The sequence below is a fragment of the Solea solea genome, chromosome 12, assembly GCF_958295425.1.
Source record: "Solea solea chromosome 12, fSolSol10.1, whole genome shotgun sequence".
Taxonomy (NCBI): Eukaryota; Metazoa; Chordata; class Actinopteri; order Pleuronectiformes; family Soleidae; genus Solea; species Solea solea.
This window is the reverse complement of record NC_081145.1, coordinates 10,606,626-10,633,397: the sequence shown is the minus strand read 5'-3', so window position 1 is coordinate 10,633,397 and position 26,772 is coordinate 10,606,626. Positions and strand designations below refer to the sequence as shown.

The window sequence follows — 26,772 nt, the reverse complement described above, 5'->3', positions numbered from 1 at the left end:
TGTACAGTGTGCTTCTTTATGATTATCCTGTTTTTTAAATATTATGATGATTGATGACAGTGAATTCATGCTTCTGTGAAACAATGTAACTCGGTGGCTAAAATGATAAAAGTTGGATAAAGCGAGCTGCTGTGCTACTCTTTAAATTAGTTTATCAACCGTGAGTTTAACACCTCTGATAATGCCGTACCATTAAAATAAACAGATGGAATAAGTACATTGCGTACACAATCCATAACATTTGAAAACTTGTTTATTGTATAACCTGGCATTCTTGTCTTAACAAAATAGACACCAGCAACCGTGGAAAAGTATTACTGTAAGTTCGTATACATTGACCAAACTTAGATTCTGTCTTGTATTGTGTATAAACAAAGAATCACACCGGGTTTTTTCTGTTTTCATATTTTCCTACAGAGGAAATATCGATATCAGCTCATAGATTTAACTGCTTTCAAACCAATAACCACCTTTAGCATAACTCCATAACTTTACGGGTTTGGGGGGAAGGGATTGTTTATTCTGCTGTTAATTCCGCTTGCCAAAGTAAAAAGCATCCCATAACCGTGTTTATCCCCTGACTTAAGTAAAGGAAACATCCGCAATTAGGATTTAGGAGTAGTTGATAAGGTACTCTGGATAAATCTGATGTTTTTCAAAGATAACAAAGATGCTGGGGTTGCGTTCGCAGTTCACACAACTATCGTAGAGGTTTCCGCTGGTTCCTTTTGAAGGGGGTCTGACCAAGCTGCTCGTTCCCTTGCAGTACTCTCCCACCAAGACCAGAGCCACAAACATGACCTTGTTCAGGTTTTTTTTGGCCACGGCATAGTTGTCTGAGTAGGACGAATCTTTGGCAAAGTAGCTCCCTAACAAATGAAGACGTTAGTGTTAGCACAGTCTACAGGGACATTTGTGACATAGCTTCTTTTTTCTGAAAGCCTTTGGGTGAATCCCAAAAGTCCATAGAATTATCTCCTAAATTTCCTTCTAATCACTTTTCCTTAATGGGAAATGCCCCCTTGGTCCAGGAAATGTGAAAAAGACTTCTTAAAAGACAAACTTGGTGGGTTGGTGTTCAGAGAATTTAAACTGCACTGACATCGATGACACAGAAGACACGGAGGCAATGAAGCTCTTCTCCTAAGCGTTTTTAAGAATTACAAATTAAGAATTTACGTCTGGGTTGCATTGCTAAGTTAAGGAACCTTCCTAAGCAAATTTGACTACTTGAATTCACCCTAAAAAAAATTCAGATTAATATAGAAACCATACAGGAAATAAACAAACAGTAATCTAATTATTATTTATTTTTTTTCATAATTATTCTCCCATTATTCTCTAACATATTTTAAATGATGTGATATTTGTGCACATCAGTGAGGAACAAGTGTGTTTTCTTCAGTCTGTAGAGTATGACGTGTATAGGTCAGGACAATATTTAATGAATCTGAAATTATTAATTGACACACGTGTTCGATGAATTGATGCAGCTGCTTTACTGTACCTTTGCCATAGGCCACACCGTGGACACCACACATCCTCCAGTCAAAGTTCTGCTCACAGATGGCACCGACCAGGGACTCGTCTGTCCCGTGGAACAAATACTGCTGATTGACAGGTTTTCCTTTATTTCTCCCTGTCATCTGCTCCTTCTGCCTGAATTTGCACCCAAAAAAAACAACTGTATTTTACACAGTGCATTCATTACGAGTGAATGAGTAAAGGAGGGGTGGAAATTACCATTGAAAGACTGTCCACAGTGAGGGGTTCTGAATCCTCTGGATGCTGGTAACCTTTCTCAGAGGCATAGTGTTATTAAATAACTTCACAATCATCGCATAGTCCTTTGCAGATTTGGAGAGAGCGACAAGCTGTAAAACAAGAGTAGATTACAGATTAACAGGTCATAAATTCGAAATTCAATGATGAAAAACATTTTACCTGGACTAATTAAGCATCAGACATGACACATCAGAGACACGTTCCACCAGCATCCAGACTATATGCCAAGGTCTGCCCTCTCTAAATAACCTGCCAAAGCTGAGCGCCTCATCTCTCTAGTGCCCTGTAGTTTCCCTCTGCCTTTGGAGGATGCACATTTAAAGCAAGTATTAATGAGCAGGATGCAGCAAAGTCAAAAGTTGAAATGTTTGGGGTTTTTTATCCACCAAGAATGAAGTCAAACATTAAGGATTTTTCTTTGGGACTCTTTAATACTGATCTGACAAAAAGTTAAGGCATTTGTGACCTTTGACCCATTTTGATAGATACATTAGTTAAAATGTTTTTTATTTTGTCAGCACTTTAATTTGTAAAGGTTTGCCTTTAATTAAAAACATGTTAATGTGAGAGTTGCGTCCTCTTGTCCTTTGTGCACGACACAAGAAAGAACCCCAACATTGGTATAAAAGTAACATTTATAGTACATTTTAAGCAAGCTATTTTTTTACTTTAACTTGAGTACATTTTTAAGCCAGTACTTTTACTTGCACTTAAGTAACATTTTAATCAAATTAGAGGTACTTTTATTTGAGGAAAATATTTCGGTACTCTTTCCACCTCTGGCCTATTCCCAGTATATATACTAAGCTGGAAATACACAATATATTACATTTAGTGAGGTGTTTGGTACACATAAGTAAAATGAACATGACAAATACTTGTTTTCTTGACTATTCTGCGCATAGGCAGCACTATGCATCGTATGAAGTGTAATTGCCTATTTGAATTTAAGTTTTCATCCTTAGTTGCCCTGGTCAGGTCCTGGATCAAAACCTTATGTCCAGTACATCCAGATTAACTGCACAGGAAGACACTCCCATATAAGATAAATAATATAAAGATGTTAATTATCTTTCCACATAAGGTAAAAATCAAAATCATGGGTCATTACTTACACTCCCACACAATCTCACTCAAATCCACCTTTAGCTTTTTGAGTTGAGCTGCTCACAGACAGACAGATGTGTCCACAAGCACAATAACAGTTGTTTTTCTTTTTACACCCAACCCTCATTGAACACATAGCCAAAGAAGAAGCACAACAACATGCACAATGTTCATAAATGATCCTACCTTTGCTGTTTTATCCTAATAATGCTCATGTTTAGTTGCTGTCTCTGCAACATCCAGCTAATCCAAAGGTTTTTGTGTTACTTTGAGATGATTCTGGGCTGTTTCCACCGCCTTTGACTTCCTGGTCATGGTTGAGCTCTGCAATTGGCCTCCCACTGAGAGTGTGCACCTGTGCACTTCTCCATGTGGGAGATGAACCAATAGCATTGTTTGGAGGGATGTCCTTTCTCTTTTTGTTGCTCTAATGCTTCTAATGAGTCATTCAAATTGACCAATGAGCAGGTGAGATACTGTTCCAGGACATTATGCACAGGGGGATAGAGGTTTGTACAAAGATGTATCTGAAAATAAAAGGATTTATGATTTCAGATGGAATTGACACTTATAGTATGTAATTAGTAATATGTGAATGAAATTACACTCAGCTAAACCGTTTTGGCACAGATTGTGCCATTTGGAGATTCTGAATGAACCTTTCCCTGCTACACTTTGTTCTGTGTCACTTTATTAGCATCATACTAAGTAGGTTTGCGTTTATCTTCATGATTTTATATTCAACATTCACCCTAGAAGTGGGACCTTTTTAGGCAGAAGTAAAACCTGCAAAGTTTTGTGTCATTTACCTTTTCATAGGCACCAATATTACAGAAATCAGAGATATACTGGGGCTTTTTGAATTGTGAATGTTATATGAATTCCCTTTAAGAGACAAGAGAAGAAGGATAAAAGAAAGTCTAGCAGCATAATTAAAAGTATTTTTGTTTTTTAAGTGTATGAAAAAGCTGCATTTGCCTGCATGCACCACTAACTGCTTCACAGCAAGAATGTATTCACACCACATGCTGTAAATTAAAGTTTAAATTATGATACCCAGGGGGCCTTTGGCAGTCTATGGAAGTGGATTTGCATTATGGGGGTAGTGGGAGCTTCATCCTGTTTCATTTTAGCCTCATATAATGGCCTGTGGCAGCTCTCAGACTGGAGGATGTTCAACTAACTTTTTTATTCTGGCTCCCATCATTCTTACTTGACTGCACAAGGGTTGTTCCCTGTCTATCAGGCCAGAAATATTGTGCATCTCTGCTTTGGGTTAATGGAGAGAAAGACCTCACTGAATCCAAATGTTCTCCACTTGTTTTCAAGAACTGTATTTATTTATTTAATAAACCACAGGTCTCTTTAAAAAGGTCTCACTTTTGTCACACGACACAACACATTGCAGAAGCTGCGTTCAAAATAGCATGTATTCAGTTGTCAAAATAAACACATGAGGTACAGAATTCAGTGTATAAATCATATGAACCGCTGACTGATAAATGCTCTCACATACATTAACATACACTAAACTTGTAAAGTCAACTTTGTTGAACACATCAAAGGATTGGTATAAGTCCCTGTCAGTCTATCTGCATAATTCCTTGCTATCTGAATTCAAATTCCCCATTTGCTTATCTATCTGTCGTTTTTCCGCAGAGGTTGGGCTCATGAGAATGACCACTCATCACCATTATCTTTCTGCTGTCTTTATGTATTACTTTTTTTGTCTTCATATGAGGAGAAACCTCAGCTGAAGATGAATAAAAAAAACACCTGAGTGACTATTGCTCTAGTGGGAACAATAGTCCACCCTTTCTCAGTGGCAGTCTTGTCATCTTGTGTCAGGGGTTGAGCAGAGAGTCACACACATGCAGGAGAAAATAAAACTGATTTAAGGGACTGATACTATTGAAGAAAAAAAGGTGTTTACAATGAAATAATGAAATAAATCAAAAACACTCCTGTTAATGTGTCCTGTTTTGTGCTGCACAGTAAAGGGAATGAAAAGCACATTTTTATGAGCGACATAAAACACTTTATTACCTGTAATCTCTCCAAAATATAACTTTATATTGATATTGATGGGCTGTTTCAGTTACTGTTACTATTAAAGCTGCTATGTTGGTCTCTGACACTTTCATACGTAGACTTTTCAATGACACTGGGTTGTGAGGCACGTTGTAAATAGAGTTACTGTGATATGTTTGTGTGGACTGTATGAGCATCAGGACATAGATGGTATATTACGGTATGTCAGCGCCCTCTACAGGCAGTAAGTGGAACTGCAGATAGCAGGCAAGTTCGGTTTTTAGAACTTTTCCACTGGATGAATGATTCATAAGATGGAATGCAGCCAATGCAACAGGTAAAAATAGAAGGTGTCTTCTTTTTTTTTCTTTATCTAGAAGTTGATGCTCTACAGTCAATAATTGTCAAATCTGTGAGGGAAGAGAAATAAAGTACGATAATGTTGCACTTTCAGTGATGCAACTTCATCATTTACCATCTTTAAATAACCCCCAACAAGAATGGAAATAGTCTGCAGTTACTTTTGTACCCGTTTCTTTTATGTACTTAGGTAAACAACAATATGTATTTTGAACAAAAATAATAAACCACACTCAACACAAAAGATTACAAAAGGGGAGAAGAATATTTATACAATAACAAAACCCAACGTGGGACAAAAGAATAACAATTTGGTGAGGACAAAGAACACGAGCAACTGGTGCTACATATGTGTACCAAAGTGTGTCCTTAGAGGAAATATATTATATTATATTATATTATATTATATTATATTATATTATATTATATTATGTTATATTATATTATATAATGATATTCAGTGCTGTATAGAAAGTGTCCATCGCTGTGATAGAAATTAATGAAACAATAATATGTGGAGGTCCACATGACATTCAGTTCCCAGGTCCGTACTTTGGACATGCCTACCATTTAAGCGCAGTAGGTGCCCTTTTAATTTTTGCCCCTCCCCTTCCAAATGTCTGTGCATCCCACTGCGTTACACTAATATTGAGGTAATATAAATAACTTTGACATCTTAATCAAGAAATAACGTGCTTTACTATTTTTTTACTGTTTTTTGTAAAACAGTTCATTTGAAAATTAATAGATAACAACAGTAATAATTATATTTTAGCATTAAAAATATAATGTTGGTTACAGAGCTTCTACATAATGGTGTATGAACCATTACAGAAACATACAACAGCTCCGACTGAGGGATCCCGAGGCGTTCCCAGGCCAGAGTGGAGATGTAATCTCTCCACCTTGTCCTAGGTCTACCCCGAGGCCTCCTCCCAGCTGGACGTGCCTGATATACCTCCCTCGGGAGGCGCCCAGGAGGCATCCTCACCAGATGCCCGAACCACCTCAACTGGCTCCTTTCAATGTGAAGGAGCAGTGGTTCTACTCCGAGCTCCCCCCGGATGACCGAGCTTCTCACCCTATCTCTAAGGGAAAAGCCAGCCACTCTCCTGAGGAATCCCATTTCGGCCGCTTGTACCCGCAATCTCGTTCTTTCGGTCATGACCTAACCTTCATGACCATAGGTGAGGATAGGAACGAAGACTGACCGGTAGATCGAGAGCTTTGCCTTCCGGCTCAGCTCCCTTTTCGTCACAACCGTGCGGTAAAGCGAATGCAGTACCGCACCAGCCGCTCCGATTCTCCGGCCCATCTCCGGCTCCCTCGTCCCCTCACTCGTGAACAAGACCCCGAGATACTTGAACTCCTTCACCTGGGGCAAGGAGTTATTCCCTACTCGGAGAAGGCAATCCACCGGTTTCCTGCTAAGAGCCATGGCCTCAGACTTAGAGGTGCTGATCCTCATCCCGACCGCTTCACACTCGGCCACGAACCGATCCAGTGAGCGCTGAAGGTCGCAGGCTGACGAAGCCATGAGGACCACATCATCTGCAAAAAGCAGCGACGTGATCTCAAGCCCGCCAAACCACAACCCCTCTCCCCCACGATTACGCCTCGATATCCTGTCCATGAAAATCACAAACAGGATTGGTGATAAAGCGCAGCCCTGGCGAAGGCCAACACCCACAGGAAACAGGCCTGATTTAGTGCCGAGAACCCTGACACAGCTCATACTTTTGGCGTATAGGGATTGGATGGCCCTAAGTAGTGCCCCCCCCACCCCATACTCCCGCAGCACCTCCCACAGTATCTCCCTGGGAACCCGATCATACGCCTTCTCCAGGTCCACAAACACATGTAGACCGGATGGGCGTACTCCCACGCCCCCTCCAGGATCCCTGCAAGAGTAAAGAGCTGGTCCGTTGTTCCACGACCAGGACGGAATCCGCATTGTTCCTCTTGAATCCGAGGTTCGACAACCGGTCGAACCCTCCTTTCCAGTACCTTGGAGTAAACCTTACCAGGGAGGCTGAGAAGTGTGATGCCCCGGTAATTGGCACACACTCTCAGGTCCCCCTTTTTGAAAAGGGGGACCACCACCCCAGTTTGCCACTCCTTTGGCACTGACCCCGACCTCCACGCAATGTTGAAGAGACGTGTCATCCAAGACAGCCCCTCCACACCCAGAGCCTTCAGCATTTCTGGGCGGATCTCATCAACCCCTGGGGCCTTGCCACTGCGGAGTTGTTTAACCACCTCAGTGACCTCCCTCAGGGAGATTGACGGTGATCCCCCATCAGCCTCCCTCTCTGCCTCCACCACAGAGGGTGCAGATGTCGGATTCAGGAGTTCCTCAAAGTGTTCCTTCCACCGTCCGGTTACCTCCTCAGTCGAGGTCAACAGTGTCCCATCCTTACTGTACACAGCTTGGATGGTCCCCCGCTTTCCCCTCCTGAGGCCCCGAATGGTTTTCCAGAAACGCCTTGGTGCCGACCGATAGTCCTTCTCCATGTCCTCTCCGAACTTCTCCCATACCCACTGCTTTGCGTCTGCCACAGCAGAGGCTGCCGCCCTTCGGGCCCGTCGATACCTTGCAACTGCCTCAGGAGTCCTCCGGGATAACATATCCCGGAAACACTCCTTCTTCAGTCGGACAGCTTCCCTGACCACCGGTGTCCACCACGATGTTCGAGGGTTACCGCCCCTTGAGGCACCTAAAGCCCTGGAGCCACAGCTCTCCACTACAGCTTTCACAATAGAGTCTTTGAACCCATTATTATTATTATTATTATTATTATTATTATTATTAATAATAATAATAATAATAATAATAATAATAATAATGTAGGGCAGCTGTGGCATAAACCTTACACTGAGTCGTGGTTTAATACTTTGTTTATCACTGTACATACAAAATAACATAATAAAACAACAAACATACAATTCATAAATGACCTTATATGGTACTCTCCTCATCCCATGTCCTTCTTTGTGCATCATCCATACTTAAAATATCAATATTTGCTTTAATGCGACCAAACAAAGTCTTCTGAAATTCCTGTGTCCTGATCCTCACTCCTGTCCAGTGAGTGGCAGTAATGGGCATTTAAGTCGACAATGAACCTGAACAGAAGAAGAAGAAGAAGAGCGCCAATATTGACTTTTCCTAAGGTAAGTTGATGACACACCCGTACATTTAGCTTTCATTAACCGGACTTTCTCCAGCTGTACGAACGGCGCTGTCATTTAACACGCAAGTGTATTCATGTATTAATGTATTTATTACCATGTTTCATATTCATGCATTAAGACAAGACGTGCGAGTATGCTGCTGTGTTTTGTTAGCTTCCTGATGGCATTGCATGTGTAATGTGACACAGGAAGTCTGGATATTGGTGTTAAAGGGTGTTTTTTTTTTTTTTTATTTAATTGTGGAATATTATCGGATTCTGTGTAAAGTATTTAATTGTACCGAAAGAAAGTGAGTAATAACGCTGTTATAGACATGAGCTGGTTTAAAATGCAGGTGAAAAGTGAGCTCTGTTAAGCAAACAAATTATTAACACGTCAACAAGTCAGTCCAAGGTCTACTCTAGATCTACTGGCATATGTTACCATTTGATGGTGTTCCCTGCATCTATTACACTGAGCTCATCTGTCAGTGTCCACCTTTCCAGGCACATTGACCTAATGCTTTAAGGGAAGACCTGAAAAGTGCTCTCTCAACATGGAGGCGGTCGTTAGTCTCCTAAATGTTTTCCACGGTGAGGACGGAGGATTTCCTGTGACACTCGGCCTCTTTCTCATCTTTCTATGTCTTCTCTACTGGTGAGTAAATGTGTATATATAAGCATCCTCTGTTTAGGATGTAGTGTGTGGCTGCAGAGGAAATGAAATCATCTTCTAGTAACAGAAAGCAAGTGAATTTTCATGAATTCCCAATCAAGACAACACTGTGCTCTGTTTTCCAGGTATTCAGTGTACCCGTTCTCAGTTCTCTCTCGATGTGGCATCAAACATCCAGACACAGTGCCTTTCTTTGGCAACCTATTCATGTTTCGCCAGGTAAGACATGGATGCAGCTTCCGTCACATTTGGACTTAACTCCCTTTTCCTGTCTCAATTTGTGTGCATTATGACATCCCACCCTACTTCATAGTATTGTAAATGTATTGTTTCTTCACACCCATAGCCAACCTGACCCAGAAAATAATACATCATGGAATGTTGACTATGTATTTCTTTAAACTGATCACTTACTAAGTCATAATCAGATTTGCCTACTTCTTTACAAGCAGCACAACTATGAAATTAACAAAGACAAACAGAAACAGCCCATAATGAAAACCTAAACTAACTTTACATGCAGACTACTTTTATCTCAGTGAGTTACACTTTCATCATCACTTTCATTCTAGTGTTTCAAGTTTTGGATTTAAGATTAAAAAAGTAATCTTTTAATTTGAAAGAGTTGGAATAAAACCAGTCAATGAGCCATTTCCTGCTATCCTATGATATGTTTTTTATTGTTATTTAACGTGTTTTTTTCAGGGTTTCTTTGGCCCGATGTCTGATCTCATAAGGACTCATGGCAGGGTTTGTGGGTAAATACATGTTTGTTTGTTTTTATCAGTGCCGGCCCTGAGTAATTTGGTGCCCTAGGCAAGATTTTAGCTGGCGCCCCCTTGCATCGCAGCAGTCAATTTCACAATCAACTTTCATACAATCACACAGAAACTGCATGTGTGCATTCAAGATTTTCTTTCTTTGAGTAAAAAATATCACACCAAATATAAACTAAAGAAAGAAACAAGTGATAAAATTAAAAAGGACAGGAGCACCTGTTGCTGTGTCACTGGGGGTGGTAGTGAAATATTTAAAAATTGTGCTATAGTGTGCTATACATGAGACTAATATAGACTAATAATGAAAATGTGATGAGATTCATTCAACTTTATTGTCATTGCAATGCAATTCAGTCTAACCAGAGTGCAAAAACCAGTAAAGTGCAGTGAAATGAATATATATGTATATATAGCCTATGAATGATATGGGAAAGCTAAGGTATGAAATATTAACAGTAATACACTTTAACTGCACTTTAACACTGATGTAAACTTTAACAAACATAAACTGTGACACATAAAACCAAAGGCTTACAACCACCCTATTACAAAGGGGATGGACAACTAAAAGCATTTTAACTGACATACAAGCAGGAAAGACACCTGTAAATTAACACCTGAACAGGCCTAACGTTAAGTTTCCAAACGTCCCTGATGAATTTAAGGTGCAGTAACATTAACACACGTCCACTCAGCTATTTATTGATTATTAAACAATGTTGCTATCGTCCGAAGTAAGCTAGCAAGCTAACACTCTGCTCCAACAACGGTAACTATGATGCATTATTTAATAATCTTTGCTATGACTATGTCACTGTGGGCTTATATAATATTTCGAAATAATAGTAATAATGGCACTGGTAAAAAAAAAAAGTAGTATTTATAATTTAAAAAAAAAAAATTTAATTTTTTTTTTATTTATTTTTTTTTTCCTCCGTTTTCGGCGCCCCTAGCATTTGCCTATACTGCCTATGCCCAGGGCCGGCTCTGGTTTTTATCTACATGGGTAAAGTTTGGACATTTTTTTAAATTTGTGAAATGAGACATGTCGTATTCAAACAGTGACATACATTAGCAACATTGATTGAGACTCTTTGCTGTTGATAGGTACTATTTGGGACGCAGACCGGTGGTGGTGATAGCCGACCCTGACATGCTTCAACAAGTGATGGTCAGAGACTTTAGCAGTTTCCCAAACAGAACGGTGAGGACATCAGCTCAAGAAACACACACACACACACACCAAGTGGTTTCTCACAATTCACACAGACTCGGTTGCTGTTTTGATAACAAACGTGTTTTTTCCCCTGTTCTCATTCTGTCCTTTTGATAAAGGCTTTTCACTTTGCCACCAAACCCATCAGTGACTGTCTCCTCTTGCTGAGGAATGAACACTGGAAAAGAGTGCGGAGCATCCTGACCCCGTCCTTCAGTGCTGCCAAGTTGAAAGAGGTGAGATAAGAGTGCTTGGACTGTTTACTTGTACTTGATATTTGGGTACTTAATGGGAAGTTGTGTGGGGGGGAAATGTGGACAGGGTTGGTTTTGAGGGGTTATTTAAAGATGACCTGGTATATTTCTGATCATTATCAGCAGAAACAAATGTCTCTTCTTTTTTCTTGTAGATGGTTCCACTCATTAACACAGCCACTGATGCCCTAATGAACAACCTAACTGTGTATGCCGGGTCTGGAGAGGCCTTTGACATCCACAAGTAACTACATGAAGTTGAACTAAAACAAACAAAAGTCATCTTATGGTGTCTTTTGTGTCGCGTCTCATTTTTATTTGTGTCTGTTTTTTCAGATATTTTGGCTGGTTCACCATGGACGTTATTGCCAGTGTGGCATTTGGAACGCAAGTGGACTCTCAGAAAAACCAAGACGATCCATTCGTCCGCTACGCTCAGATATTCTTTTCTTTCACTTTCTTCAGGCCGATGTTGCTGTTTTTCAGTCAGTTCAAGTCTATTTGTGCTACTACCATTTATATAACTTAAGTATTACAGTGGGGATAAAAAAAACGTAACTAAATTATACCGAGGACTAGAAACTGGAGGGCTTATAGATACAAGTTTTTCCTACATAATCCATGACTGCATGTTAACAAAGAAAACAATTTATTTTCAAATGTATCAGTCAAACATATTTTCTTCTGTGTGCTGTGTATAGGACTAAATGTTGTGTACGACACAAACAACGTTTAGTTTAAGTGTGTTTTTTTTGCGTGTACAGTGGCTTTTCCTCACATCATGACTCCACTTGTGGGACTCCTCCCCAATAAAAGACAGGACCAGATGAATAATTTCTATATCAACACTATTAAGCAAATCATCAAGCAGAGAGAGGAACAGCCTCCGGAACAGGTGTGATTTTTGTTATCCCAAAAAGTGCATCCAGTGTTTCAAATGTTCCGTCCTTAAAGGAGCTTGTGTTCTTGCCGACATTTGTCTGTTTGCCTGCCTACCTCAAAAGATTCATGCATTTTAATTACGTGTTTTGTCGAGATATAGGTCATGGCCGAAGAAAGAAATGATGTCCCAGATTTCAAACATGTTAAAGAAATACTAGAATAGGGGTAGTATTCTTGAAGAATTGTGCTTCCCCTCATTTTTCTCGAGTCGAGAACTATCTTCATTTTTTATTTGTTATGTGTCCACCAGTGACACTTGGTCCAAGGCTTGAAACTGCAACACACTTTTTAGAGCCACTCGTAGGGGGACGGGAACTCATTCCCAGAATGTAAACAGTGTCCGCCATCTTTGGTAACAGTGACACTAACAGGACCAAGTGTTAGTGTCACTGGTGGGCACGTAACAAAGAAAAGAATGAAGATATTTCTCAACTCAGGGGAAACTGAGGTTGGGAAGCACAATTTTTCAAAAATACTACCCATATTCTAATAATACAATGCTAAATTATATAAAGTATTCCTTTAACCTCTATGACTCTCTGGGTGTTTAATGGCAAATCATTTTTATGTATTTATTTTATTTATTTGCTTGTAGAGACGCAGAGACTTCCTTCAGCTGATGCTGGACGCTCGCACCAGCAAAGAGACTGTGTCTGTGGAACATTTCGATACACTGAACCACACCGATGACCTCAGTCACAGGAACCAGCAAGCACAGCCGTCGGCCCCGGATCACAACAGTCCTCACGCACAGGGGCCGCACACCAGAGGGCCTCAGAGAAAGATGATAACCGAGGATGAGATTGTGGGTCAGGCTTTAGTCTTCCTCCTGGCAGGCTATGAAACCACCTGCAACACGCTGGCTTTCACCTGCTACCTCCTGGCTCTGCACCCTGACTGTCAACACAGAGTCCAGGAAGAAGTGGACGCGTTTTTCACTAAATATGCAAGTATTAACGAGCCGTTTGTTCTGATCATGTTTGCTTAATCTAGTTATGACCAAACTTCACAGTGGTGGGTTGATCTTGTGCGACCTGTTGTAGGAGTCACCAGATTACGCAAATGTTCAGGAGCTGAAGTATCTGGACATGGTTCTATGTGAGGCCTTGCGACTCTACCCTCCTGGACTCAGGTAAAGGAAGTAGCCAAATATAAAATATGATATAAAGATAAATTATGTCCAATAAACATGCTGGATCTTCTTTTTTTTTTCACAGGTTTGCACGAGAAATCGACCATGATTGTGTGGTGAGTGGTCAGTTGCTCCCTAAAGGGGCCACGCTGGAGATCCCTGCAGGTTTTCTCCATCATGACCCAGAGCATTGGCCAGAACCTGAAAGGTTCATCCCTGAGAGGTAAGTAACGTTGCATTTTCAGTTTCCTAATGTGTCTAATAGACATTGACCGTGACTAATTAAACCTGGAGTAACACTTCCAAGTCACGTGCAACAGTCAAATCATGCAACTGTAACACTGTGCTTGGAGTTGTCCTATCAGAAAGTTATTTTATTAACCGTCTGCCTCTGAGAACACCAGAGTGCAGATATTTTGTACACTCCTCCAGTTATCTATGTGGATTCCTAACACATTATTGGGTCCTATGAATGCTGCAAAACAGCAAAGATAATGGTATTATTATTATTATTATTATATTTAGTAGACTCAGGTTTTTACTCTATGAACTGTGTGTGTTTGTGTGTATGTTTTAAGCTGTACATGTAATTTAAGTTATTGCTCCCCAGATTCACACCTGAGGCCAAGGCCAGTCGACATCCATTTGTGTACCTGCCGTTTGGGGCCGGCCCCAGAAACTGTGTGGGGATAAGAATCGCTCAGCTGGAGTTAAAAATGGCGTCAGTTCGTCTGTTTCACAAATACAACATTGTGGCCTGCACTGAGACCAAGGTGAGTTTGACTGGTTAAACACTAAAGACAATAATGTTTTAATTATCAAAACAAGGAACAGCTGACTAGACTCATATGATTGAAGCAGGTAGGTTTACTGTGACTTCATGAAATAAACAGAGATTTCAAACATTTGTTGTGGAGTTGGGGTGAATGGAAGAGGAATGGTGATGATTTTCCTGGGTATGGTAACATATCATTCAGTGCATTGCCATGCAGACCGGATACTAATCATAAAATAACTGTAAATAAATAACTCACCTTAGTAAAAGCATCCACTTGAGCCAAATCTCTTTGTCTCAGGTTTCCCCACAGTAAGTAAATGGCTCCAATTTTAAGGAATAGCTTAACTTGTAACACAACAAATGAAAAGATGAAATATAAAGTATATTATTGGCTTAAACCAACCAACTTAGTGGTGGCAGCATGGTGTTCAAACAAAGGGTATATGGCTGCTTCTTCTTCTTCTTCTTCACGTGGTGTGTGGTTGTGAGAAGAGAGCAGCAAGGAGAGCTATAAACTCATATATATCTATATATACAAAACTATATATATATTTTCTTATTTCTAATTGTTTGTGTATTGTTTGGTCATTGTTAGTATTGTGTGTTAGTTGTTTTGTAGTTTAGTGTTTAGTCTGTTTCCGTGTTTTCACGGCAGGGATGGCGTCTGCTGAGACGCTGTCCCTGTCCCCGAAGCACGGAGTGCGCATCGTTCCTCCGTCCACTGTGACGGTGGAACAGGTGTTGTTGGCGGTGGGAGATGAAGTGGGACACGGGAACATCAGCTACGTTTCCCGCATGAACAAAGCGGTGGTCGTGTTCCTAAAACAAGAAAGCGATGTAGCGAAGCTCGTGGAGAGCGGCCTCGTGCTCAGCGGGGAGTATATACAGGTGTCACCGTTGGCTGTACCTTCTACAAGGATCACGGTGTCCGGAGTTCCTCCGTTCGTAACTAACGAAGCGCTGGAGAAAGAGCTACGGCGGTTCGGTAAGTTTGCCAGTGGGTTCCGATCGGTGGGTTTGGGTTGTAAGGACCTTAAGCTGAGACATGTTCAGTCTTTTAGAAGACAAGTACTGATGTACTTAGACTCACCCACTCAAACACTTGATGTCTCGTTCCGTGTAAAACATGAGAATGGTTATTATATGGTGTTTGCCAGCTCTGGAAACATGAAGTGCTTTGAGTGCGTCCGCGGTGTCGGTCGCGCCTGAGGGGCCTGCTGATTCCGCGGATGCCGTGCAGGTCGCACCTGAAGACCCTGTCGGCTCCGCGCCTGCGGTCTCCGCCGGCTCCGCGGAGGCGGTGCCTGCCGCGCCCGCGGTCTCCGCCGGCTCCGCGGCTGCGCTGCGCGTCGCGCCTGACGAGTCCGCTGGTTCTGTTCTGGACTGTGTGAGAGCAGGACAGGAGGTGGCGTTGGCTGCTGAGAGTCATAAAGTAACAGAACTGGCCAAAGAGGACTCAAGCATTATCGGATGGTGCTTCTGTGACTGATAGTATAACTGATGGTGCTGAATTATACTCACTAAATGAGATTAATCTTTTTCTAGATGATACTTTCGGCAAAGCAGCTAGTGTGTTTGAATATTTTCCTGATGGAAAAAAATTCATAGAAACGGTAAACACTCTACAAAGGGTCATTGGTCCTGACCTCCTCGATGAACGAAAACGCTTCCGTTTAAAGAGGTACATCACTACAGTTAGAAAGGAATTAGGCATAACTGTACGGAAAAGAGCGAAAAAAATGAAAGTCTGAAGAAATAGAGCAATGACCATACAACACTGGGTGTTTTATCTTTGTCTGGTTTTTTCTTGTGTCCTCTTGGTGTCCACACAATCACTCTCCTCTATGCACGTTTTAAAGGTGGCCTCTTTAAACATAAATGGGGGTAGAAATGTACAGAAGAGAGCTTTGATTGCTGAGGTAGCGAGACAGAAAAAACTAGATGTAATTTTCCTTCAAGAAACACAGTGATAGTGTGAATGAGACAGACTGGAACTTATGGTGGGGGGGACAGATCGTGCTTAGTCACGGCTCTAACATCAGCGCAGGTGTCGCTGTTCTATTCTCTCCATCAGTAAATGTAAATGTTTTAAATAGCACAGAGGTTTTAAAGGGGAGGATCCTCTCAGTGAAGGCAGAAATTTATGGTTTCTGTTTTACTTTTATAAATGTTTATGCTCCAAACAAAGGCCCAGAGCGCTCAGTTGTTTTTAACATTCTAAAAGATCATTTAAGGCTGTGTGGTCAGGGGCAATGTGTGGTTATGGGGGGTGACTGAAACTGCTGTACAGATCCTGTAGACAGGACTGGTCAGGAGCTGCACCCTCAGTCAGCTACAGCTTTAGTCCAGTTAGCAGCAGAAGCCAACCTCGTCGATGTGTGGAGGATGAAACATCCTTCAGTCAGGCAGTACACCTGGATACGAGTGATGGGGGGAGTGGTTAGTGCAGCCAGACTAGACAGGATTTACCTGTCAGTTGGTTGCACTAATCGGGCTGCCACTTGCTACACCATCCCAGTAGGGTTTACTGACCATCATGCGATCTGCATGGAGTTTGTTTTATCCTCAAACTGCAGTACAAAATCATTTTGGCATTTTAATGTTAAACTTTTACTCGACTGTGTTTTTAATCAGAATTTTAAATTGTTCTGGGAACACTGGAGGACAAGAAAGGGGTGTTTCCCCTCTCTGAGTCAGTGGTGGGAGGTTGGGAAAAGCCATATCAGAGTGTTCTGCCAGCAGTATACAGCCTACTCTACTACTAGAATTAAGCAGACTGTACAGCAGACCAACCTGATACAAGCTAAGACACAGCAGTTAAATGCTTTCCTGCAGGAAAAAGCCAAAGGGGCACTGGTTCGAGCTCGGTTCATGCACTTGAACAACATGGATGCACCATCAAAGTTCTTCTTCAGCCTGGAGAAAACAGTGGGACAGAGGAAGCAGATTGTGTGTATCCAACTACCTGGTGGGAAAATAACATCTGATCAGGCTGAGATAAAGAGACAAGTGGTGAACTTTTATACTGAACTGTTTGGGGACGAAGGCTGTGATGGGGGCGCGAGCGCAGCTTTAACTCTGAACCTTCCACAGCTGAGTCCAGAGGAGCGCTGTACCCTGGGCTCAGACATCACCATAGAGGAACTAACTACAGCTATGTCTCAAATGGCTACGGGAAAAACCCCGGGAATCGATGGATTACCTGTAGACTTTTTTAAAAACTTCTGGACTGAGCTTGGGCCGGACCTGCTGGATGTTTTTAAAGAGTCTTTTAGCAAAGGCACTCTGCCAGCTTCCTGCAGGCGTGCAGTGATTGCCCTTCTACCTAAGAAGGGTGATCTGACATCACTGAAAAACTGGAGACCAGTCGCTCTACTGTGCACGGACTACAAAATTTTATCCAAGTTTTTATCAAACAGACTGAAAGTATTTATCAATCTGTTAATTCAGGCGGATCAGTCCTACTGTGTCCCTGAAAGGTCCATGGTAGACAACTTGTTTTTAATGAAAGACTGTATGGATGTATGCAACATGTATGGAATGAATGTTGGTGTCTTTCAGGTTTACACTGGGACTACATATTGACTTTAATACTGCCATAGCCACTTGATGATCCATAGATCCAGCTAAATACCTGATGGAAATTGTTTGAATGCACAAATGTATTGTTTAAGCAAAGATAGTAAGAACATGACTGAGCACAAGTAACCTCCCTTCACAGAAGCAATGTTTCACGTTTGGCTTTTCTTTTCCTTTTCTTTGTGCAGGTTCCTCTTGAGCTGAAGTCAGCAAACATTCTGGGACCGAAAAACGGCATCTTTGTGAAAATCACCAGGAGAGACGTGGACGGCAATTAACTTCACATCCAGATGATTTAAAAGCTCACTTTGTAGGGATTCACTTTAAATGTGTGAGCAGTTTTCTCATTTAGAAATACTTGAATCTTATAGAGATTAAATATATAACTGAGACTTTGGTTGTTGTGCTCATCTAGTGGCTCATCGCGTCATGATAAATGGGACGTGCAAAGAGTGTCAGGTTTCGAGAAGAAGGGAAAAAACAGTACTGTGATCTGCTGTCGTGCATAGCAATCCTGGATAATGTGCAGCTTGTATTAAGAACAGTGTGAGAGCCACTCAAAGTAATTTTGTAGCATTAAGTTTAGTATATGTAATACATTGTTAATATATTCAAGTTTATGGTGAGTGGGAAACTGATTTGTGTTGGATAAAAGCATGTTATATTTGAGCTTTACGACAGTTAGGGGAGGTTTTAAGGCAGTTTGGTGTGAGGGTATGGAGGATTTTGCACGTGTGGATGTATATAACCTTTGTTTTCTTGGTTTTTGTCTTCAAATAAATGGACGTAAACGTTTATCTGCCTCCTGTGGAATACTTGTGAGTAACATTGGGTTTTTCAAAAATAAATAATGGGACACGAGTCAGAAACAAAACCACTGCAAAATAAGTGGCCGTAGGAACTTGGACTGTGGTTTAAACGGCCACTACAAACAGGCTAAAACACTCTTGTGAAAATAACCATTTCTATATATTTTCTATTTCACCAGGAGCAGACTATAACAGATGTACAGTGTGCTTCTTTATGATTATCCTGTTTTTTAAATATTATGATGATTGATGACAGTGAATTCATGCTTCTGTGAAACAATGTAACTCGGTGGCTAAAATGATAAAAGTTGAATAAAGCGAGCTGCTGTGCTACCCTTAAAATGAGTTTATCGACCGTGAGTTTAACACCTCTGATAATGCCGTACCATTAAAATAAACAGATGGAATAAGTACATGCGTGCACAATCCATAACATTTGAAAACTTGTTTATTGTATAACCTGGCATTCTTGTCTTAACAAAATAGACACCAGCAACCGTGGAAAAGTATTACTGTAAGTTCGTATACATTGACCAAACTTAGATTCTGTCTTGTATTGTGTATAAACAAAGAATCACACCGGGTTTTTTCTGTTTTCATATTTTCCTACAGAGGAAATATCGATATCAGCTCATAGATTTAACTGCTTTCAAACCACTAACCACCTTTAGCATAACTCCATAACTTTACGGGTTTGGGGGGAAGGGATTGTTTATTCTGCTGTTAATTCCGCTTGCCAAAGTAAAAAGCATCCCATAACCGTGTTTATCCCCTGACTTAAGTAAAGGAAACATCCGCAATTAGGATTTAGGAGTAGTTGATAAGGTACTCTGGATAAATCTGATGTTTTTCAAAGATAACAAAGATGCTGGGGTTGCGTTCGCAGTTCACACAACTATCGTAGAGGTTTCCGCTGGTTCCTTTTGAAGGGGGTCTGACCAAGCTGCTCGTTCCCTTGCAGTACTCTCCCACCAAGACCAGAGCCACAAACATGACCTTGTTCAGGTTTTTTTTGGCCACGGCATAGTTGTCTGAGTAGGACGAATCTTTGGCAAAGTAGCTCCCTAACAAATGAAGACGTTAGTGTTAGCACAGTCTACAGGGACATTTGTGACATAGCTTCTTTTTTCTGAAAGCCTTTGGGTGAATCCCAAAAGTCCATAGAATTATCTCCTAAATTTCCTTCTAATCACTTTTCCTTAATGGGAAATGCCCCCTTGGTCCAGGAAATGTGAAAAAGACTTCTTAAAAGACAAACTTGGTGAGTTGGTGTTCAGAGAATTTAAACTGCACTGACATCGATGACACAGAAGACACGAAAGGAGGCAATGAAGCTCTTCTCCTAAGCGTTTTTAAGAATTACAAATTAAGAATTTACGTCTGGGTTGCATTGCTAAGTTAAGGAACCTTCCTAAGCAAATTTGACTACTTGAATTCACCCTAAAAAATTTCAGATTAATATAGAAACCATACAGGAAATAAACAAACAGTAATCTAATTATTATTTTTTTTTTTTCATAATTATTCTCCCATTATTCTCTAACATATTTTAAATGATGTGATATTTGTGCACATCAGTGAGGAACAAGTGTGTTTTCTTCAGTCTGTAGAGTATGACGTGTATAGGTCAGGACAATATTTAATGAATCTGAAATTATTAATTGACACACGTGTTCGATGAATTGATGCAGCTGCTTTACTGTACCTTTGCCATAGGCCACACCGTGGACACCACACATCCTCCAGTCAAAGTTCTGCTCACAGATGGCACCGACCAGGGACTCGTCTGTCCCGTGGAACAAATACTGCTGATTGACAGGTTTTCCTTTATTTCTCCCTGTCATCTGCTCCTTCTGCCTGAATTTGCACCCAAAAAAAACAACTACGTTTTACACAGCGCATTCATTACGAGTGAATGAGTAAAGGAGGGGTGGAAATTACCATTGAAAGACTGTCCACAGTGAGGGGTTCTGAATCCTCTGGATGCTGGTAACCTTTCTCAGAGGCATAGTGTTATTAAATAACTTCACAATCATCGCATAGTCCTTTGCAGATTTGGAGAGAGGGACAAGCTGTAAAACAAGAGTAGATTACAGATTAACAGGTCATAAATTTGAAATTCAATGATGAAAAAGAACAGACCTTGTATCCAAGCTCAGGCAACGCGGCCTTGTCCCAGTAGGACGGAACAGTGTCAGCCAGGGAGGAACTGGAGCTGTGTGATGATGCACTACAAAGAGAGGACATGTGCATGAGGCACGGAGATTTCCAAAACAGCAGTTTGTAGAATTGAAAATATAAAATCACTGAATAAATGATAATACCTGTCCAGCTTCATCTTCACATCTTGCTCGGAGACAAAGCAAGGCCTTCGTCGGACCTCTCTCTGGGTTTTGTATTTCAGGTTCTCTTGATACATCGGTGGGGTTCCTGGCCCACCTTTGAAGTGGAGGACATACTGCTGGCTGGCAGCACTAAAAGGCAGCGGTGCATCTCTGTTGGCCAGATATATGTTCTCCAGAGTTTCAGAAGTGACGGACGCTGCTGTGTCTACTTGCCCCTAAAGACAACAACAAGCAGAGAGAGAGAAGTCTGGAGAAGGTTGCATTTTACCTGGAACAGCTCATCGATTAAAAGTGAAGAGGGGAAAATGCAAAACTACTCATGACTGCGGGTGAGGGAAAAAAAAAAATCAACTACAAGTATAAGTTGCCAGTTTACCACAAAGTTCTGTTAATCAGTCACTTTTTGCAATCCAGGGTTTTGAAAAGACATTTCATTTGGCTCACACTTGTGTCCTGCTCATTCTGGACCAGCATATATATATATATATATATATATATATATATGTATATATATATATATATATATATATATATATATATATATAGATATATATATAGATATATACATATACATATATATATATATACACACATATATATATAAGAATATACCAAAATAAACACAAAGTGAAAGGAACATTATTTTAGAGCATTATAGAACAGTGTTACCCAATCGTGGTCCTCTGGGGCCCCTGTCTTGCATGTGTTCAACTCAAATGACCTGGGGGCCACTTGTCTAGTTTGATGAGTAGGGGGCCAGTTACATATAAACAAAGTTATGGAAACAACATTTATCATAAGAATTTCAAAATAAAGGTTTTTGTTTTGATGGGGACGATGACTAGTTCACAATGTAAAGGTATTAATGAGGCAAAATTTATCTATTAATATTAAGAAAACATACAGAAATAACTCATTTTAACTTTATATTGAGAGGTGGGCCACATTCATTTCATTCATCAACTCTCCGTCATTAGTCTTTGAGACATTACTGTGGATGCAGGAGAAGACCGAGCCATATGACTGTACCTTTTGCCAATCCGGGAACTTGCACTGAAGCATTCAGCGTCGCCAATATCATTCTTTGTTGGTTAAAGGGTTAAAAAAAAAACTGACTCATGCAAATATGAGTCATGGATCACAATTACTGATACTACCAAATCTCAATATTCGGTAGAATCTCAACAAATCAGAATCACAGTTACAAATCAAATCAGCACCCAAGTATTGTGATGAAGTGGAAGTGTCCCAGCCCGAATACGGACGCAACACGACTGCGTACAAAAGTGACTGACCTGCCCGAACTCCTGCCATTTACCACCTTCATCCTTCCAGTACCAAAGCCACTGAGTTGTAAGAATGAAGTTAGGAGGCTTTGACACAGCAGAGGCAGTGGACAGACGACGGACTGGAGACCCTTTATACTTCATCGTCATGAAGTCGACTGAATCCAAACCAGCTGGTAAGGAGCTGAAAGCAATGTAGATACTGTCAGCTTTCAAATGATCTCAAGGACATTAACCTTCATTTGTGTTGAACAAATATTCATTTAACAGTAGTAGTATAATTATGAACTAAAAGAACATTTGTGTCTTTTCTTGCACCCTTGAAGTCTGAGGAAACTGAAAATCCCTGAGACTGATTGTTGAGTCGTGCAGTGTGTGCCATTGGCAGGGTCACAGTAGGCCTTCTCAATATCCTCCATATTAGGCAAATCCTTCCAGGTCACACCATCAGTGTCCAAAACCTGCCAACTGTACGGCAAGTTCCGGTGGACACGGACACATTTATCTAGGGGAAAACAACGGATTCAAGTGCACTCGTGAAAACCTTTCTTACAGAATGACACCATCACTTTTGTGAAATGTCACTTCTGGCGTCGTCACCTTTGAAGCTGCAGTGTCCGCGAATGAAGAAGAGACAGATCTCGTTCCTGTCAGCATCAGTCATGGGTTTAGATGGACCTGCAGAACTGGCTGGGGATCCAAGGTCCCTGGATGAGGACTGCGGAGTGGGAACCCTCACCTTTGATGGTGGTGCTGCAGAATATTACAGTGCATAAAATGTCACGCCCTTACGGTGCTGAACTAAGAAAAATGATTCAAAAACTGTGTAAAAAGTCATTCCTTACGAGGAACAAAAGCTGCCGATGGACCCATGATGATGCATTTATTCCTGTAGATCTCAGGAAGGTCGTTCATGTTCTCCTGACTGAAGCCACGGAAAATCCTCGCTCCTTGAGCGTCGATGTTATGGGTTCTCTTACACGCAGCACCAAACTTACAGTCACCCTGGAGAAAGTGCTGGCAGGCGTGGAGCTTGGTGCAAGTGTTGGTGAACCTGCAGGTGCCGTGCTCACCGTTGCCTTTATTGTAATGCAGGCATATCTGCACAGGTATATAGAGATGGATGACCAATGCAACAGAAATACATTACAGTGAGGGATTGTGAAAGTCCACCTCTTTCTCACTCTGCTGCTGCTGGTAAAACTTACCTCGGGAAGCAGAAAGGGATCATTCTGCAACAACAGCCGGAAGAGCTGTTTTTCTGTTAAATCTTGAAGACCATGTCTTTTTAAAAGCTGTGCGTTGTGTGCAGAAGCCAGAGTATGGAAATTTTTACACTTGTTTCTAAAAAAAAAGTGAAAGAGAAGAAGAAAATAATTTTACACCAATACTGTAGGGTGAATAGAGCTTCTATAGACATCTTGCTGACCTTGTCATTTCATTAGCGATGTCCCAATACCACTTTTTTGTGTTCAATACTGATTACGATATCAAAAACTCGAGTATCTACCGACACAGATATTATTCCGATAGACATTTATGAACATTTATGAACTACTGTAACAACACATTTGTGCTGAGTCAAGACACAAGTCTCCAACTGTATAAGAAGTATATTTCTCCCAAAAAGTTTCCTGATTTGTATTTACATTTTTACAGGCTGTGGATAGTGAAGTGTGTGGTATTTAGGATTTTCAGATTGTATCAGATTTTACATTTCTATCTGTCCCAATATCCGATCCAGTGATTTTGACCAGTATCGGACCGATACCGATACTGACCGATACCGATTCCCATCTCTACATTTCATCAAACTAACGTATACAAATTCCATTCTGCTGTTGTCTGTTGATAAAACACTTGTCTCGGACTGTAAGAGCATCAAAACGTACTAAACTAACAGGACTAACACAGGCCTAAACTAAGTTTAAACCCCCCAGAAAAGTTCATTTTAAGTTGGATACACCAAGAAGCTTTACTCTGGTTTGCTTCATTGTTTTTTCTGCACTATTCTAAATAGTTTCCATGTCATGTGAGCCACTAACTGAAAAACCAGTTCCAACTTGTATGAAGGCCTTAGTTACACAGGACACACCTGTTTATGTTAGATCATGAACATGTTTGTTCACATAATTAATACAAAGAAATAATAAATATCAATTAAAAAATGCAAAGACGTAATGACTTTATTACATCTATGTCTAGTGTATAATTGGAGATATATGATGGAGATTGTGGTCACATGACATGGAAGAAATTGGAAGAAGTAGTAGTCTCCTCACAGCTTGTAAACTTGGAAACACCTGTTTCATTTTAGGCCATGTTGAATCCCTCTGGGCTAACTAGCAAAACAACTACTAAAAGTCAATATAAATGCTTTTGAAGGTTTAAACTGGTTTTTAAAAGGTTTTAAAAGGTTTTTGTTTTTTTAAATATATGTAATTAAACAAAATCTTGACAATTTGTCAGTAACAAAGTTATTTTGGGGTTTCCATGCAAACATAACAAAAGGGACATCACTACTATTTTGATCAATATTGAAATTGTGATTTTATTTTGATGAAAAAGGTTTTCTGTTTCCTACAAAGTTGTGCTACATGGGTAGCTTTCGTGCATATATGGAAGTAAAAAAAAGTGACTTGTTCTTGTGCTACCATCTGTGCTTGACTATGGTGACCTTTGCTCAATGTCTCAAGGTTGTGGGGGTTTCAAATTCCTGCCTCCGTCTAGTCTACATGCTGATGTGTCCTTGGGCAAGACAAATAAACCCACGTTGCTCCTGACGGCTGTGATGGTAGCGTGTGAAGCGTGTATGAGTGAGAAAAGATGCGCTGTATGAAAGTGGGAGTGAATGGGTGAATGGCAAAACTGTAGTGTAAAGCAGCTTTGAGTGGTCAACAAGACTAAAAGTGTTATATAATATATATATTATATATTATTATGTTGCACTTTTCTAGTCTTCATGCTTCATTGAGGTTCATTACATATTGTAAGCCTTTGACAAGTCACTGTGAGTTGGGAACGAGATCCTATTCCGTGGCCACGCTTGTTTAACGCGTGGGAACGAGATGATTATTAGGTGGCCACGAATTAATAACACGTGGCCACGAGAAATTTTAGTAATTTCATCAGTGAGACTGTTGACTTTCTGGCATCAGTAGCTTCAGCCACAAACATGGACAAGTTGATCAATCTGGAACTTGAATCATCTCGTTCCCACGCATTAAACAAGTCGTGGCCACGGAATAGGATCTAGTTCCCATTCGTGGCCACAGAATAATTTTTTTCCACCCATGTCACCAGACGGGCTCCGTAGTTATGTTCTTTATTGCCCACAATAAAGGGCTTTAGTTCATTCTGTACGATTAACATTACTAGTTTATTGTTTTTATTCTGTGTTTTAATTGTGTAACTTGTGTTATATGTGTTTTTTATGTGATCTCACTTGGAAAATAGGTCTTTAATGTCACTGGAATTGACCTGGTTGACTTAAATGAACTGTACAGACTCGAGTCATGGTGACCAAAGAGCTCTTTGTTGTTGAAACAAGTCAACATGGCTGCCGTGCTGAGGTTTGATGTTTGCTTAAATTCATGGGAAGTTGGTTTGAAGTCAGTGAGTGACAGCTTGACATGGACGCTACTTACATAACAACACTTGGAACTAACGTTGTCACTGTTTGACACATATCTGAGACATAAACCACACTAATAATTACTACTGTTTGAGGAAATTAACATTCCTGACCCTGGCACGGCAGCACAACTCTTACCCGAAGGTGCAGTCGCCGCAGACGAAGAACTTGCACAGGTGTAAGGCGTCACACTCAGGACACTCTCCGGGTTTCTTCTGACAGAGCCGCAGACTGGTTTTAGCCACCACCAGGCTGTCCGGGCCGACACTCAGACCCCGCGTCGCCGCCTGCTTTCCCGGCCTGATGGCTGTTTTACTGTCGTCCACAAAGACGCTCCGCAGTAAATCTGGGTCCACGGCAGCAGGGAAACGCCGTGCGACCAATTTCTGGAGAGTGCTGGCGTTCAAACAACCCTGGTGTTCGCACAGGGTTTTGGTGATGAATGCAGAGATGGATGAAGTCATCCTCACATACGTTTAGTCGAGAGAATTGAACTCTGACAGACAGTTCCTCTCCTCTCCTCTCCTCTCCACTGCTGTGCTCTCAGTTTCAGAGAAACGAAACTGAAAGTCAACGAGAGAAATCAGGCAGAGAAAAGACTGTACAAACAAACCAAATTATCTTTGTGCGTCCTGTGAATCCTTTAATATTGACACACAAATAAACATATTTTGTCAAATTGTCAAAAATTCAAAGTTTCATATCCTTAAATGTTTTCACACTTGTTAAAAACACAAAACTAACTTTAAAAAAAAAAGTTAGTCATACTGACTATGAATGTTCCCAAAGTCTTGAATTCGTCCTTTCACTTGTGAAAATCCCAATTTTTAAGAGCGTAAGTAATGACAACTGCATAAAAGAAATGCAGGGCGTTGCTAGTAGATTT

The 26,772-nt window shown here is 40.8% G+C and overlaps 2 protein-coding genes across 5 annotated transcripts; one reads left to right on the top strand and one right to left on the bottom strand.

Moving 5' to 3' along the window:
- Positions 1 to 235: 235 nt before the first annotated feature.
- Positions 236 to 26,764, bottom strand: parp12a (poly (ADP-ribose) polymerase family, member 12a). 2 transcript variants are annotated; one of them, XM_058644679.1, is made up of 12 exons: positions 26,659 to 26,764; positions 26,025 to 26,449; positions 23,461 to 23,596; positions 23,098 to 23,353; positions 22,853 to 23,005; positions 22,571 to 22,757; positions 22,262 to 22,436; positions 20,946 to 21,181; positions 20,764 to 20,851; positions 1,744 to 1,874; positions 1,508 to 1,659; positions 236 to 869 (listed from the first exon to the last, which is right to left on the bottom strand). In XM_058644679.1, exons 2-12 carry the CDS (start codon positions 26,348 to 26,350, stop codon positions 613 to 615), a joined length of 2,097 nt encoding a protein of 698 aa, XP_058500662.1. In that variant the 5' UTR covers positions 26,351 to 26,449; positions 26,659 to 26,764; the 3' UTR covers positions 236 to 612. The 2 variants fall into 2 exon arrangements, with proteins under 2 accessions (XP_058500662.1, XP_058500661.1); XM_058644678.1 differs by lacking the exons at positions 236 to 869; positions 1,508 to 1,659; positions 1,744 to 1,874 and adding exons at positions 19,052 to 19,685; positions 20,327 to 20,478; positions 20,563 to 20,693.
- Positions 8,420 to 18,607, top strand: LOC131469569 (thromboxane-A synthase-like). Of its 3 annotated transcripts, none has more exons than XM_058644682.1 (14): positions 8,420 to 8,457; positions 8,964 to 9,114; positions 9,258 to 9,351; positions 9,838 to 9,890; positions 11,019 to 11,115; positions 11,247 to 11,363; positions 11,537 to 11,625; positions 11,718 to 11,866; positions 12,146 to 12,276; positions 12,919 to 13,269; positions 13,367 to 13,455; positions 13,541 to 13,678; positions 14,066 to 14,228; positions 18,001 to 18,607. In XM_058644682.1, exons 2-14 carry the CDS (start codon positions 9,014 to 9,016, stop codon positions 18,088 to 18,090), a joined length of 1,662 nt encoding a protein of 553 aa, XP_058500665.1. In that variant the 5' UTR covers positions 8,420 to 8,457; positions 8,964 to 9,013; the 3' UTR covers positions 18,091 to 18,607. The 3 variants fall into 3 exon arrangements, with proteins under 3 accessions (XP_058500665.1, XP_058500664.1, XP_058500666.1); XM_058644681.1 differs by having other exon boundaries at positions 8,457 to 8,539; XM_058644683.1 differs by lacking the exon at positions 8,420 to 8,457 and adding an exon at positions 8,531 to 8,553.
- Positions 26,765 to 26,772: the final 8 nt, after the last annotated feature.